This window comes from Microtus pennsylvanicus, chromosome 7 (assembly GCF_037038515.1).
Source record: "Microtus pennsylvanicus isolate mMicPen1 chromosome 7, mMicPen1.hap1, whole genome shotgun sequence".
NCBI lineage: Eukaryota > Metazoa > Chordata > Mammalia > Rodentia > Cricetidae > Microtus > Microtus pennsylvanicus.
The window spans coordinates 108,412,961-108,428,577 of record NC_134585.1 but is presented as its reverse complement, the minus strand read 5'-3'; the positions used below and the strand labels follow the sequence as shown (position 1 = coordinate 108,428,577).

The 15,617-nt window shown below is 35.0% G+C and overlaps 1 protein-coding gene across 5 annotated transcripts in view; it reads right to left on the bottom strand.

Moving 5' to 3' along the window:
• Cept1 (choline/ethanolamine phosphotransferase 1) overlaps positions 1–15,617 on the bottom strand; it is a 41,566-nt gene that overhangs the window by 5,356 nt on the left and 20,593 nt on the right. For 4 of the 5 annotated variants that reach the window (XM_075981674.1, XM_075981670.1, XM_075981671.1 and 1 more), the window contains one exon: positions 4,738–4,822. In XM_075981674.1, the coding sequence (XP_075837789.1) occupies positions 4,738–4,822 (85 nt within the window). Of the gene's footprint in view, positions 1–4,737; positions 4,823–11,607; positions 11,693–15,617 lie in introns of all 5 variants that reach the window. The other variant, XM_075981675.1, reaches the window with a different exon arrangement.

The window sequence follows — 15,617 nt, the reverse complement described above, 5'->3', positions numbered from 1 at the left end:
CTACAATTTCAGTAATCTTCCAAACTTGGGCAGATTAAGAATTCCATGAAGTTCTAATGTCTTTTCCATGGTCAGGGGGAAAGACCTGGCTTTGTGACAGGAAGTGTATACATCCAAGTAATACCAATGCATTACAACTGATTTTTAAAAGGGTAGAATGAGAAAAGTTTTAAATTCTCAGCACCTCTATCAGACACAATCTATAGGTTTTGGTTAGATTTTGAAGATACCTAGTAATTTAGTAGGTTTTGTGGAAATAAAAATAAAATTTTAAGATTATATATTTTATTGCAAAGAACATAGAAATATTTGTCTGTAAATCATAGTAAAGACTTCTATTTATTTTCTTTAACAACATGTACATGTGTATTTGGACATGTGAATTCAGTGCCTGTGAGGGACAGAAGAGTGTGTCAGATCCACTAAAGTTGGAATTATGGGGGGGGGGGGGTTATCGGCCACCTGCTGTGGGTGCTGGGAACTGAATTTGGGTCCTCTACAAGACCAGCACATGGTTTTAATTAAGCTATTTCTCCAGACTTATGTAAATTATTTTAAGTAAATTCCATGAAAATACTAAAAATGTTAACATAATTATAGCATCCAATAAGACTTTAAGGAAAATCACTGTATCCAAATTATTTAAGTATAAGGGCATTTTTTTTTAAGTGTTCCAGTTCAATGGTTGGGGATGCAGCTCAGTTGTAAGTGCTTGTCTAGCAAACCTGAAGAACTTAATCCCCAGCACTGGAAAAAAGCCTTTTAGTTCAAGAAAGACAAACAGATGATAATACACGATGTAGTCAGTCCTCCAAATAATCCCAAACAATTTCGCTGTAGTACTATTTATCTAGCTGCTGTTGAATTCTAAAAGATTTAAGACCTATTTAATCAAAGACAGCACTTAAAAGAATCAAATGTAGGTCAAGCACGGTGGCACATGCCTTTTATCCCAGCATTTGGGAAGCAGAGGCTGGAGGATTTCTGTGAGGTAGAGGCCAGCCTTGTAAGCAAAGTGAGCCTAGGCTCTGTTACACAGAGAAACATTGTCTAGGGAAAAACAAAACGAGAATCAAATGTAAATAACCACAAGTGAACAGTGATTAATTTATTCACATATTCACATTCATACACCCACTGCTGCTAAGAGAGTCCCAAAGGCAATACATCTTAGGAAGAAATATACACAAAAATGTATTTCTTGTTTCTTGAAATGTATTAACTTTTGCAACTAAAAGTATTCCTTTCCTGTTGTAGAATATTAGTGAAAGATGCATTACATTTGTTTATGCTGCAGAACATTTGTTTAATGATGCAAATATGTGTTGCATTCTTTTATGTTGCATTTGTTTAACTCTGTAAAGCTGTGTTACTTTGCCTGTCTAAAACACCTGATTGGTCTAATAAAGAGCTGAATGGCCAATAACAAGGCAAAAGATAGGCTAGGCAAAACTGCCAGGCCAGAATAGGAGAAATCTTGGGAGAGAAGGATTGAGGCGTGAGAAAAAAAAAGGGACCAGTCACCCAATCACACAGTCAGACACAGAATAAAAGATATACAGAAAGAGAGAAAGGTAAAAGCCAAAAGTCCAGAGGCAAAAAGTAGATGGGAAAATTTAAGTTAAGAAAAGCTGGCTAGACACAAGCCAAACTAAGGCTGGACATTCATTATAAAGAATAAGTTTCCAGGTGTGATTTATTTGGGAGCTGGGTGGCAGTCCCCCAAAAGAGTAAAGAGTAAAAAAACAGAACAAAATAAAAAAAAAAAAACAAAAACCCCACACCACCAACAACCAAACAACAAGAACAACAAAAGAAACCCAACACTTTCACAACAAAACAAAAACCCAGGAAATAGCAATAATATCTATTATAATCTTTAGTAAAGCTCATCTCTTTGGGAAAAAAAGGTGGCCAAGAATGAGTAATCCAAATGCAGTAGCTGTCAGTCACTCACCTCTGCAAAATAGAACCAAACTTATGAAGACATTTATAATATTTATGTTTGTTTTCTTTTACTATAAATGTGATTGCTTAAGTCATGTTAAAAATTTTATAATTTAACAAGAATTTGGAAAATACCAGCGATTTTATAGCCTAAGGTTTTTTAAAATTCCCCATGTGAGCCCTAAATAAAAAATCTTTTCTCCATTTTGATATAAATGATGGGTTTACTAAATGTTGTTAGTTTCTGAGTCAAATACAATGCAACTATATATATATATATATATATATATATATACACATACATACACACACACACACACACACACACACACAAACACACACACACACACACACACACATTTAGTAGTAAACAAATTGAGGTGGACATTTCTGACCCAAATTCAGATTTTGGAGCATTTCTGATTTCAGATTAGGAACAAGTATATTCTGACAAATATTCCGACACCCAAAATGACCTGCAATTTGAAACACTTCTGATCCCAATCTTTTAGGATAAGGGATAGTAACCTGCATAGCAGTCTGAGATCAAACAGCACAAATAATTTCACTAAGTCTCCGACTGTTACAAGAAGGCAGGTCCTTCCTTTTAGTTTAGTGATGCAAACATCACAAAATATCACAAAACACAATAGGTTAAAGTCAGGACATCTGTTTTCTCAAGACATTCTAATCTCTAATCATAGTAATCACATTAATACTGAATTTAGACTGCTCGGCCTAGGAGTCGAATTTCAAAATATACTAAGTCAGTTTCACAAATAGTTTAGGAAATGTCTTGATAAAGTCATGCATGGGAGTAGCTGATCTAATTCCAGACTTTGGTAGATGGAGACAAGGGCTATAGAAATAGTAAGAACTTGCCTTAAATAAAACAGGTGGTAATATGAAAAGAATAAGGGAAAAGCCACCTTCGTCCACAATAAAAACATGACTATATTATCTTAGTTACAAGTAAGGACAGAGTCAACATTTGACCTTTTGTTGCTGTTGTAAGGCTGTGCTAAGCAGCCTAGGCTAAAAAGGTTCACTGTCTAGCTGAGGACGACTTTCAACTCCTGTTCTAACTGTCTCTACCTCCCACGTGCTAGGATTAGTTAACCTTTTAAAAAGTTAGTTATATAACTTCTACAAATTCTATTGAGAAAGGTAAAAATATATCTGAATCAACTTACTACCAGGTACCCCTAAGAAATAAAACATGGGTATAGCACAAATACAAATATTTAAAGTATGTGTGATACAATGCCATATTTAAGAATAGGTTCTACAAACCAGATGTTTAAATTATTTTCAAAGCATCAAGTCATATCTCATTTTACAGATATTAAAATACTTTTTAAAAAACCTTAGGCATTTTATATATGTTTAAGATATTTAAGACAGTATTTTGGAGAGAATTTTTACATAAACCACAAAGTCTATAAAATTAATAATCTATAGTCTAAGTGAAAGTTGAGCATTTAGGTTTTATGATGTAGTTTTAGGAAAACAAATCTATTCCTTCCTGTCAAGGCTAAACTTTTTTAAAAAACCTGAACAAAACCAGTTCATCTATTAAAGGGCAAAGGTAATAAAATTATCTCTATACTTCGGTCACAAAAACAAAAGGTGTCCACAGTGACATCAACGGCACACAAATGGCATTGTGCACTCAAAGACTTGATTCAGAATTTTCCTGGCTGACTGCAAATTATTTTCATCCCTTTATCTCTTCTATCTTTTAAGTCCATCCCCTGAGCACAAGGAATTAGCTTTGCCAGGGAAGTACCTAATTTACCATTAGGAAGGGAATGAAGTAAGGGAAAGTCTGAGTCAGCCAATTTCTTGTATTTTGAAATTAGTCTGACTTTTAAGAATTATAGTCCTTTGGCTTACTAATTTTTTTAATACAATCACATCAAATAACTATTGAAGGGATAGCAGTACCAGCAGCTAACGGGTAACTAGGGAGCGCTAACTTCCCTGCCCAATCTGAACAATACTGGAACAAACTGTAAAGTAACAGGGCTCCCTTTTATGCCAAGGGGGGACTAAGGCACAAGGATAATTTCTTTAAAGGCAGCCTGATCCCACCTCCCAAAGTAAAACAAAGCAAAACAAAACAAAGCCCCAAACAGAACAGGAAACAATCACACAAGGAGCACCACCTTTCACCGAAAGCTTCTTATCAGGCAGGCAGTGCAATGCACTTATTAACCTGTCTGTGCAATGTGTGCCAGAGCAAAGTAAACTGGATAGTTACCTAACAGACAGAAGTTAGAATATATTCTCTCAAGAGGATCATGGGGAGTGAGGATTGGGGTTTATAGTATATTTCAAAAAGTCACAGTGTTGACAAAATTCAGCAGTATTTATATTGTTTCTTTTTCTGTGCTGGTATTAATTTACAGTCTCAAATCCTAAATTTGTTATTCAGCATCAAGCATATGACAGGAGACCTAGTAAAGTCACACACTGCAGAAACGGGGAAAGTAATTTAATTGTGTCACAGTTAACTTACTTGTCACGTTACCTGTTGTTCCCTTGAATGTAAAATGGGTTAACAATAAGGACTCAGATTTTCAGTGGCCTTCAAAGCACACTAATGTACACAGAACTCCAAAGAATACAATTTTCATGCTCTAACAAGAAACTTGCTTTTGTCTGCTGTAACTTTCATGCTCAAAAACAAGTAAAAATACTTTAAGCTTTAACTTGATTATCCTATATTAGAAACACAAGCAGAAAATAACATGCATTACATAGGATACATGATGTGAACAAAATTACCATAGATTGCCAAAAAGGTGGTCCTCCAATCACTGCCAGCAAATGCATGATTATTATGAAGATTTGCACTTCTGTCACATCAATTCTGATTAGGTACAAAAAGCCAAAAAAGCAGAATTACTCAAAACACAATTCCAAGTTAATTTCTTGCAAGCAAAGCAGCATTCCTCTATCATGCACAATGGAAGAAAAATTTCAAATATGGAGCAAAGGGGGGAAAGGAGGTATCAAAAATTTGTTATGAATAAAATCACATAAAACCCAGAGCCTTTTAAATTCAATTTTACAAAGTTCAGAGCAATAAAAACCCCCTTCTCCAAAGCAAATTTTCTTTCTTTTTTTTTTCCTGTCTGTATGTCTGCAGGCCAGAAGAGGGCACCAGACCCCATTACAGATGGTTGTGAGCCACCATGTGGTTGCTGGGAATTGAACTCAGGACCTTTGGAAGAGCAGTCAATGCTCTTAACCACTGAGCCATCTCTCCAGCCCGCAAATTTTCTATAGCTTAGCCTTTCTCACCAAAATGAAAAAGTATATGTATTAAAATTTGAGTATCAAGCAGAGAATTACATTGTATATGTAGTATGAAATCTTGAAGTAAGCTCTGCAGTAGCAACTGAAATGGTTAACTTTAACAGAGAGAAAATAAATCACTGAGACCTTGACAAAAATAAGTGTATTGACCCTTAGATATATTAATTCAGTTATATGCCTGCTATGCCACAGGTGAGAAGAAAATGAACCAATTCTTACATTGGTTCTCATTCTCACCAGGGTGACTACCCTCATACTATGGAGAGATAGTTGAAAGCAGCTGAGCATGAGTTTTGAGATTACTGAAAATGACCTATGGTCGAGAAGAGACAAACAGTGCAAAGGGTGGTGAGGGGGGATGCAGAAGTCAGAGCCTGAAAGTCAGGGTGGGGTGGGGGGAAGAACATGGGCAAAAAGATTGAGGAGCAATGCCTGTGTGGTTCCTTCCCTTCTGCAGCCTAGCACTTCACATACGCTTGAGATTGACATCCTTGGGTCATGGAAGCCAAACACTCTAACGGAAAGATTTCCTTCTACAAGAACACTGTTTTTTGTTTTGTTTTTCTTTGTTTTGTTTTTTTTTAAACAGGGTTATTCATTACAGAATTAGTATCGTCAGGAATTTTTTAAACCCCTTAATGAACTAGTGGTTAAATAAGTTCCACATAATGGAACAGTTAGCAGCATTTCTGAACTGGCACAGCAGCAACCTAAGTGTTGAAATGAGAAAGTATCAAATGTTAAGAGAAAAATAAGTTGCAACATGTGTACAGGCTATATTTTTTGGAAAGAATAAGACAAATAATACTTCCCTTTTATTTTTACCAGCAATTGTGCAATACACTTCTGGACGCATACATTGGAAACAAAGAAAACTACCATCTATTTGGGGAAGACAATGTGGGGACTGCTAGGCAGCTGGGAAGTAAGGACAAGCTTTTTCACTCTATACTTTTATGATGTTAGTTTTTCCAACAAGGTGGATAACTATTAAATATAAAAACCTAAGAAAAGCCAATTATCAACAGGAAGCAGGTTTAGTTTCTACAGAACAGATCCCCACTTCTACAATTGATTCTTAAGCAGGCAATCCACATGAGCTTAGGATATGTAAGCTCTAACACTCAGAAGTAATTGGCTTGAAACCAGTCTTTTCAAAATAAAAACTACTGATCTTTATTTGCTGCATTAATGTTTTAAATAAATGCATATTTAGCTGCAAGCAGTAATGTAATCATTTTAATATACACATTTACTAAAAAAAAAAACTGCACTGAAGTAGCTAAAAAGACTCTGTAGAGCTGACCTGAAGAGTGGTATTTACACTCAGCAGCAGACTCAGGAGACTAAGCAGGTAGGTGTGTCAAAGATGATCGACTCTGTCTTGGGTGGAGGGTAGACATCTTACAACATTTTGCTGGAAATATGAAGTAGCCTTTTGGAAGGGGAAGGGCCAGAAGTATAGAATTACAAAATTAAAATGGAGAAACCTCACACAATTAATCTTTGAACTATGGATGAGTTTAAGAGAGAAAAGGAAACAAAAAAGATCTCTATAGGCTTAAGGTGAGGTTTCTAGGAAAAGTTTTGGAAGATTTTCTAAACTATTCAGATATTGACTCTGTATGTGGGAGACAAAGTCAAGGAAAACTTACCAGTTGGCAGGGAATTAAGTGTTCTTTTCCCTATTTGTTTATAGGATTTAGAACAAATGTCTAAACTCCCTTCATGAGAACTGCCTAACATTGCTCCGAGGTCAGAGAGGACTTCAGATTCTGTTAGATATGGAATCACAGGCCTTTTTCTGATGCGTGACTTGGCACACGGGTGCTGAGATCCAAACTCGTAACTATGACGGAGTAGCAAGTACTCTTAACTACTTAGCCACCTCTTCAGCTCAATTTATTTCATTGTTTTTAGAATGGAGACCAAGAGCTACTAATGTTCCCCAATTCAGTGACTATCTTCCAAAGGACAATAATCATCCCACGAGAAAAACAATCCCTGGAGGAGGGGAACTCTGTAGCATAAGAGCACCCAAAACAAAGATTTAGATATATATATATTTCTTTCCTGTAACATTAGTTTTCTACAGTCTAAAGCTCTAGAGGGAGAAAATATTTTTCTTTACTCTTGGAAGGTGTTTTGAGATCTTTATTAATATCTTATTACAATTAATACTTTATTAGTATTGATTTAAAATAATTTACCTTTTCTACTTAATTTTAATACATTGTGAAAGGACAAAAATTTTCCCAGGGACTTTGAACAACATGAAATGTAATCTCTTGTCAGAGCATATATAAACTACTACAAGCCAGAGACAAATACTGTTCAGATGGCTATCACAAAAGGAGGATGGGGAGAGAGGAGCTATAGATTGTAGAGTCTAAGGTTTCCTAATCTCTGAATAAGGTGACTGTGGGGTGGCAGTTCCAAGGTCAAAATAAGGGTCAAAGTACACACTAATCCTGTGGATCAAAATCATTTTTTAAAATTTTGTCATTACTTTACATTTTATGTATGGGTGTTTTGCCTGCACACATTTTTGTGCACCATGTGCGCTGGATCCCCTGAAACTGGAGTTACAGACAGCTATGAGCTGCAATGTGGGTGCTGGGAATTGAACCAGGATCATACGGAAGAACAGCCAGTGCTCTGAACTGCCAAGCCAGCTCTCCAGCCTCAGCAAATCGTTTCCGCAAGCACTATTCGACAGGTATAGTTAGATACGGAGACACAAGGAAAATAAACGAGGCATGGTGGCACTGGCCTGTTATTCCAGTACTTGGTAAGGCTAAGCATGAGAACTACAGTTCAAGCCTGGGGTACAAAGTCAGACCCTGATATAAAGAAAATAAAATGTCCTTAAACAAATGTGAGTCATTTTAACCCCCTGAACAAGGGAACAATGAATTCTTTAGCTGACTGAAAAATCTCATGAGCCTTCCAACATTACAGGTTGGCAGCTTAGAACACTTCCTATCAGGGCAGTTATTGTATCAGAGATAGAAAATGGCCTTTAAAAATAAGAAAAGTGTGAAATAACCCCAAGCTATGTAAGTTTGCTAACTATGAGGCAATTTTCTGACTTCTCTTACTACAGAGCGGGGAATACATCCAGGGTCTAATACAAGGGAGGCAAGCTCTCCACCACTAATTACACCTTAGCCTCTGACTATTTGCTAAGTTTCATTTTTATCTCATCTTTCAGAAAGATAGTAAATGCATGGGTGCACCTGGTTTGAATTCTAATTCAGTTTGTACCCATGCATACAAAGGGATCCAGGAGAGCTGACAACCACACTCATCATCTGTTGCCAGTACTTAATATGGTTTCCCTCTAAGATGAGGAAATAATCTAGTCTTTTCTTTTACATGTGTCATAAGCACATAAAAATAACACTTGCAGCTAATTTGTAAGTTAACTATTTCTATTATAAATAGTAAATGTTTTGTAACTTGGGCTTACTATCAGCATGGTTAACGTAGCACATGAAGTAAAGATAAATTCAGAATAGAAAAGCAAAACAAACAAACAAAATTCCCTAGTTTATATTCTGACTCCTGAACTTATGCTTAAAAATGAAAATAAAAACCAAGTATTTCCCTTAAAAATCATCAATTTGAAGGACTTGGGAATCATATTCAATGATCAGGATTATTATTAACTACAGATTTGTTTGTAAATGGATATGGATGTCAAATGTTATGGGTGAGGTACAGTGTTAGAAGACTGTAATGAAGATCAGCCAAGATATTTTACTTTCTACCCTTCATAAGAAGCAAATGATGCATGACAAGCTTTGATTAATACTAACTAATATTAACAATATAGCTCAACAATATTTCCAAGTATTTTTAATTCAAATACTACATACAGAGAAAAAACAAATCTGTTTATTTTTTTAAATAATTTGGATTATTATAAAACAGTATTACCTACCACATGAGTACAAATCCTCAGATTTTCTGAGAAAATTAAAAAGAGAAATCCCACTGAGAACTTTAAATAAAGACAAATATAGCCAAAGTCCTCTGAAGCCGAGGAACTAGGGGGTGGATACAGATTTAAATGGCAACTTTTCAAACAGAAAAACTCAGGGTCTTTTTCGCCCATTTAGCATCAAGTCAGTATACAGTTAAGGAATTACTGTCTTGCTTTGCTTCTCCATCAGTCAGTTCTAGAAGGAATCTGGAAGTTGTTAAGGCTTTAAAATATAAAGATAAAGAAGATTCACTATATGCAGTATGTGTTTTTAATACTTCCTATCCTTACAGCTACACTAAGAGGTAGAAACAGTATTACCATTTTATATTGGAGGAAACTCCGAAGTGTTAAGTGACTTTTCCAAAGTTACAGGGAAAATAAGAACCTTGAACAAGTAAGAGGAGTGTTGTTCTTAATACAATCGCAAAATTCTTTAATTTTTAATCTATAAGTTGAGATAATCATTTGTCTTTTTATTATCATTTCAGGGTGATGTTTCTGTATTGTAATACAATTTTACCAAAAATTGCTAGACTGGAATAGACAATAGAAGAAATTTAAAGGCTAATAAATTCATTTAGAAATAAATTAGTAAAAACAACTTTTTCTAAAGCTCTTTTCCTCCAACTTTGAATAAAATTTCATAGATCTGATGATTTAATTTCAGATAAAATCATTGATCATTGAAAGAATGATCATATAAGACAAAGCAATAAATACAAGGAACAAAAGAAAATCTCTGAACATTAGTACCCAATGAAACCAAAAACAGCATATCTGGAGACAACAGCATATTTTGAAAATAAAACTTTTTTGTCACATTCAAATGTATCAGTCTCCAAAAATATTTTAGCACAGCACAAAGGGCTCCATAAATTTAGGGTACTTTTTAAAAAATTCCTTTCGTTGATGCTGGGGATCAAAGTCATGGCTTTGAATATGCTAGGCAAACACTCAACCACCAAGTTACCTCCTGGACCAAAATATCTGTTATTTTGATTTTTATAAACAAACAATATGAAAGTAAATAACACTGCCTTCATTCTGACTGTTACTTTCATTGATATTACAGGTAAAAATGTGGTTAGCCCCAATTATTAGTAACAAACACTGAGCTACCACAAACAACGTATCCAGACAATTACAGTGAGCAATGAGAGGCCTTGTGAGAGAGAAGAATGAAGAAGGGCAAAGTGAGGTCCAATGAAAATGGCTATGGTACCTACTGGTGAATTTCTCAGTATTCTCCACATCCCAAAGTTCTTGTCTCCAGCACTATTATTCTGTCACTGAGATCTGAGTTTAGAATGCTGTAATGTGCCCTTCAGAGAGTTCTCTGCTAAGGTGGAAGAGAAGTAATGCAGGCTTGCATAGTCAGAATGATTTGTCACGTTTTCATACGGACAAATACTTCCCAACATTTCTTAAATGGTAAAATAAGACGAGAGTAAGCTACTCCTGCTTGTAAATAAACTTCCCTATTTTAGTTGAAAGATTACCTGACTAGGGAAACATTTCCTAAAAGTTATAGGGTCAAAAGTATACTTCTAACACGAGAAGGAAAGCCCCATATATTAACAGTTAGCACTTCATCAGGGAAACATACATCTACTAGAGAAAAAAAGGATGAAAAGGGAAGGCATTCAAAGGACGGCTATAGAAACAAGAGAGCGAAGGGTAGTCTCAAAAGCACAAAAAAGAGAAGAAAACATTAGAAAGAAACAGAAATGGGACTAGATGAGACTAGCTTCTAGCGTAAATTTGTGAAATTACTGTTTCTTTTGTTTTTGTTAACACTAAGGTTATCGCTAATCCAAGCAGAACTAGAAAGAATAGTTAAAGGACATGCATAAGAAGTTATGAACATAAGCAGAATGTTTCCTATATGAATATGGAGTTTTTTCAACTTATTTGAAAAACAAAACTCTGCTTGTTTTTTGTTTTTAAATGTGCATATATAAACAATTAATATTTATATAAATATATTTCTTTCATATGCATGAAAGAAAAAGATAAAAATAATGGTGGAAAGGTGCTTTAAAAATATCACATGGATTGTAAACAATATTAAGTACTATAGGTAAATGGGAGACAGAATTGTCACCAGCATCAAACCAGAGATACCGCTTTTGAAAAGTTTTGTTTTATATATGTATATATATGTAAAGGGTAGATTTTTATTGCCCTATTATATTTTAAAATAATTCATTTTCTAGTAACATTTATCTCTAAAATATCACCAGAAACATTTTCATTTCTTCAAACATTCTGTGCATGACAAAGGTGCTGTCTTTATTGAATTCACGCCATTGTTCATTAGACTGCATGAATATTCTAGCAGTTACCGTGACGTTCCAGAACCAAGGCCCCAGGGTTCCTGAGAGAAGCTGGAATAATATAATTATGATCTGGGACTCTGTAACATCGAATCTATGCATAAGAAAACAAACATTTCAAAATAACTTTACTCAGATATTTTTCTCATGATCCCTATTAAAACAGGTAGCAAAACTAGATTTCAAAGGAAGCATTACCTTTATAAAGACTCCAGACAAAATGACACAGTTCATGTGCTATTAAGCTATTCTTGTGCATACATAAATATTTCTTATTCAAATCACATTAGTAGTTTAAGAAGTTGAAATATAACACACTAAAATGACTTGTAAGTAGACACTTAGAAATATTAGTACTAAAAATATAGTCAATTACTGAAGAGTGGCAAATGCTATTTGTTATGTAATTTCACTAAGTCACAAGTCCCTCCAGTAATAAAAACCAGCAGACCTTCTTATAGACAACTACACTCCTGGCCCCCAATTATCTGCAAGTTTCATTTTTATTTCTGAGTTGAGCAAGACAGCTAACAAATGCATTTAATTTCAATCTAGTACATTATTTAATGAGATACAAAGTGATTTAAATAAATTTTGTGATATGAGTTACTCTTCTTTCCACAGGATCACGTATTATCTCCAGTTTTGGGATCAAACCAAGGACCTTGTGCATGTTACTAAGCAACCTACCATGGAGCTACTAAGGCATCTTTGGTCCCTGGCCTTGCTTCACCTATTTTGGCTTACCTAGTGTTGCAATTCTAGACCCGTGACACCACGATAAACACTTAAAAAAAGAAAAAAGAAAAAGAAAACCAGGGTTCCTAGCCCAGCTGGCCTCTAAATCTCTACCCAAAGGGAGACCTTAAACTTCTGGTCTTCCTCCCTCCACCTCTAGAGTCTCAGATTATAACCATGTCCTGTCAGGTCTGCTTATGAGGTTGGAGACAGAATCCAAGGTTTTGTGTATGCTAGGCAAGCACTATACCAACCGAATTATATCCTGCCATACTGGTACCCAATTTTTAAAACATGTTTTTTTCCTGCAATATCAGGAGATATTTCTTTCTTTCTACAAGCACCATTTTAAAAATAAACATTTTTTGAAAGTCACAATCTTGTAATAATTTTCCTACTTCTTCTATCTCAAGAAGTACCTATTAGGTAGGTACATGTGGAAATGAAAAAAAAAAAGAAGGAAAGAATAATATAATGAAGATGGTCTTCTCTTTTACTTTGGATGGAGAAAAAAAAAATCAAATAAACAAGCTGGCTGTGGGAAACACCTAGCAGGTATAGGCAGGAGACCCAGGAGTTCAAGGCCACCTTCAGCTATCCAGTTTGAGGGTACTCTGTTTCAAAAACCAAATCAAATTGGCCATCTTGTGTACTGCCTGCTAATCTCTAAATCTTCCTTTCCTTCGCCTTTCTACCAAATTCCACACCAACATCATAATTCTCAACCACAATAAATTAGTTACTTTTTAAATTAACATCCAGTGCAATTATAACAAGTTTTGGAATATAAACAATCAAAGAAAATAATTGTATAGCATATCCTTTTAAAGACAATTGAAATTAATCTAAATTAGGAACCAAGAATGCTGACAATAGAATTATGTTCTTAAATTTACCCAATGATCAAGAAACCCTAACTATAATTTCATTTTTACACTAATAAAAATATTCATCTTAGAATAGTATCTATAACTCTAGGCTCCCAATGAATGAGCCCAGGCTTATTCAATGGTGGTACATGCCTAGAATTCCAGCATTTGTAGCCTGAGGCACAAATATGAGTTCAAGAACAGTTTAAGTCTAAGATGAGATTCTGTCACAAGTGAATCATCACCAACACAACAGCTAGGCAAGCACGAAAAGGAAGATCTCTCATTAGTGACTTATGTGATAAAGTCTTGAGTATATATATACAGAGTACACAAGTATTTTGTACAGCATCCTGATTCTACAACAGAAAATGGATTAGACATTAACATTAAGAAATTAAATATAGGACTACAGAGGTGGCTCTGTGGTTAAAAGCACTGGCTGCTTTTGTAATAGACTGAGATTCAGTTTCTAGTACCCACCAAGGCAGCTCACAATCCTCTATAATTAACTCCAGTTCCAGGGATCTGACACCCTCTTCTGGTTTCTGTAGACACTGCATGAAAGTGGTGTATAATCACACATATAGGCATTTGTACACACACATACACACACACACAATCATAAAAATAAAGAAGTCTTTAAAAAGATTTACTTACTCTGTTCTTTAAATATTTTTAGTAATACCGGATACCAAACCTAGTCCATGAACACAGCTGGTAAGTGTACTACCATTTAGCCACATTACCAGTTTCAACAAGTCTTTTAAGCCTTCAATAAATTATTTTTAAGAAGTTATTACTTGAACAAGAAAATAGAGTTTTCAGACTACAAGTAGAATATATAGTTTAACATTTTTCATATAACTATGGAGGGGAAGGTGTAAGTTTATTTAATAGAAATAATTTTTTATGGTATCATTTGTAGTTAAAATAAATATAAAATCTTAATAGTACAGGCTGAAAAATGAAATAAAAGTATTGTGGAAGTCAATATTCCACCAAATTGTAAGTACACTAGAAATAATGCTATAAAATCAATACATTCTCAGACTGTATATGTAACGAGATGTCAGAGATCACTTAACATTAAATTCATTTAACTACATTCTAGAACAGCCGGGCTAGAGTAAGACCCTATTTCAAACAAACAAACAAGCAAACATTCCCAAAGAATTCAGCCTTTAGAGTTTGGGGGATTTTTTTAAGGCCAATGTTTTGCATAAATACAATTTCTATTAAAAGATTAAGGTAGCTCACATGATTTGTAAGCATATTTCATTAAAAATGATTTTTGTGGCATGGTAGCACATGCCTTTACTCCCAGTACTCAGGAAGTGAAACAGGTGAATCTCTGTATTTTGAGTCCAGCCCGGTTGTAGCCTATAGTTCCAGGCTAGCCAGTGCAGCCAGGGCCATATGGTTAGAGCCATAGAATTAAATGAATAAATTTAATTCTATACACACATCTGTAGGGTATTAATCTACAAACACCCAGATATAGGAAGTCTAAGACTTAAGACTAGAAATAAGAACTTTCATATAATCTAAACTATCATCGTTTAAAGATGATCACAATGAGCTAAAATACAACTGCTGTGGTAAATGGAAAAGGAATACAATATTTTTCACAGCACGCAATACTTCTTTGTCTCAAGATACAGAAAGAAAACTATTCACTTCCAACACTCCTGTAGCATCTGGCAGCAGCTAACCCCATCCATCTGCAGGGACTTAGTATGTCCCTTCTTCTATGTCAACTCAACACGTCTCCTCTCTCACCAGCCAAACTCTCCTATTGAGCTCCCTGACTTCATTTCCTTCCCCAATCCTTCAGATCAAGGCAAATAAAAATGTAAAGGGCTAGGCTAGGCTTGGATGAGTGTGAGTAAATAGCACTTACTTAGTCTAAGAGAATCGTGAGACAAGGGTCTGTCTAGATGGTATAGTCACTACCATTTTCTGTGGAAGGCAGATATTAGCTGTAACCACAGCTCAGGGCTAAAAGATGTACTCACACACTTTGAAAATATGTGTTCAAAGCCCGTTTTTTTAAATAAAAAATATTTAGTCACAGATGAGTTAAAATCCTTTAAAAAATATTTATTAGATTCAGAGGCCAGATGGTGTCAGATCCCTTAGAGATGAACACCAGGTAGGTGTGCTGGGAACTAAAATCTGTCCCCTGAAAAAACAGTACACACTTTTAACCATTGAGCCATCTCTCTATCTCTGATGAACTAAAATGTTTTGCTTACAGTTGTTCAAGATATTATGAATTTAAAATTGGAACTAAAAGCATCAGCATGAAAGAGACTAAGAAGAACAAAAATGTCTTTTTATTTTTTGCTTAATTTTTTGAGATAGATTCTTCCTATGTGGCCCATGCTGGCTCTGATCTTCTAATTGTCT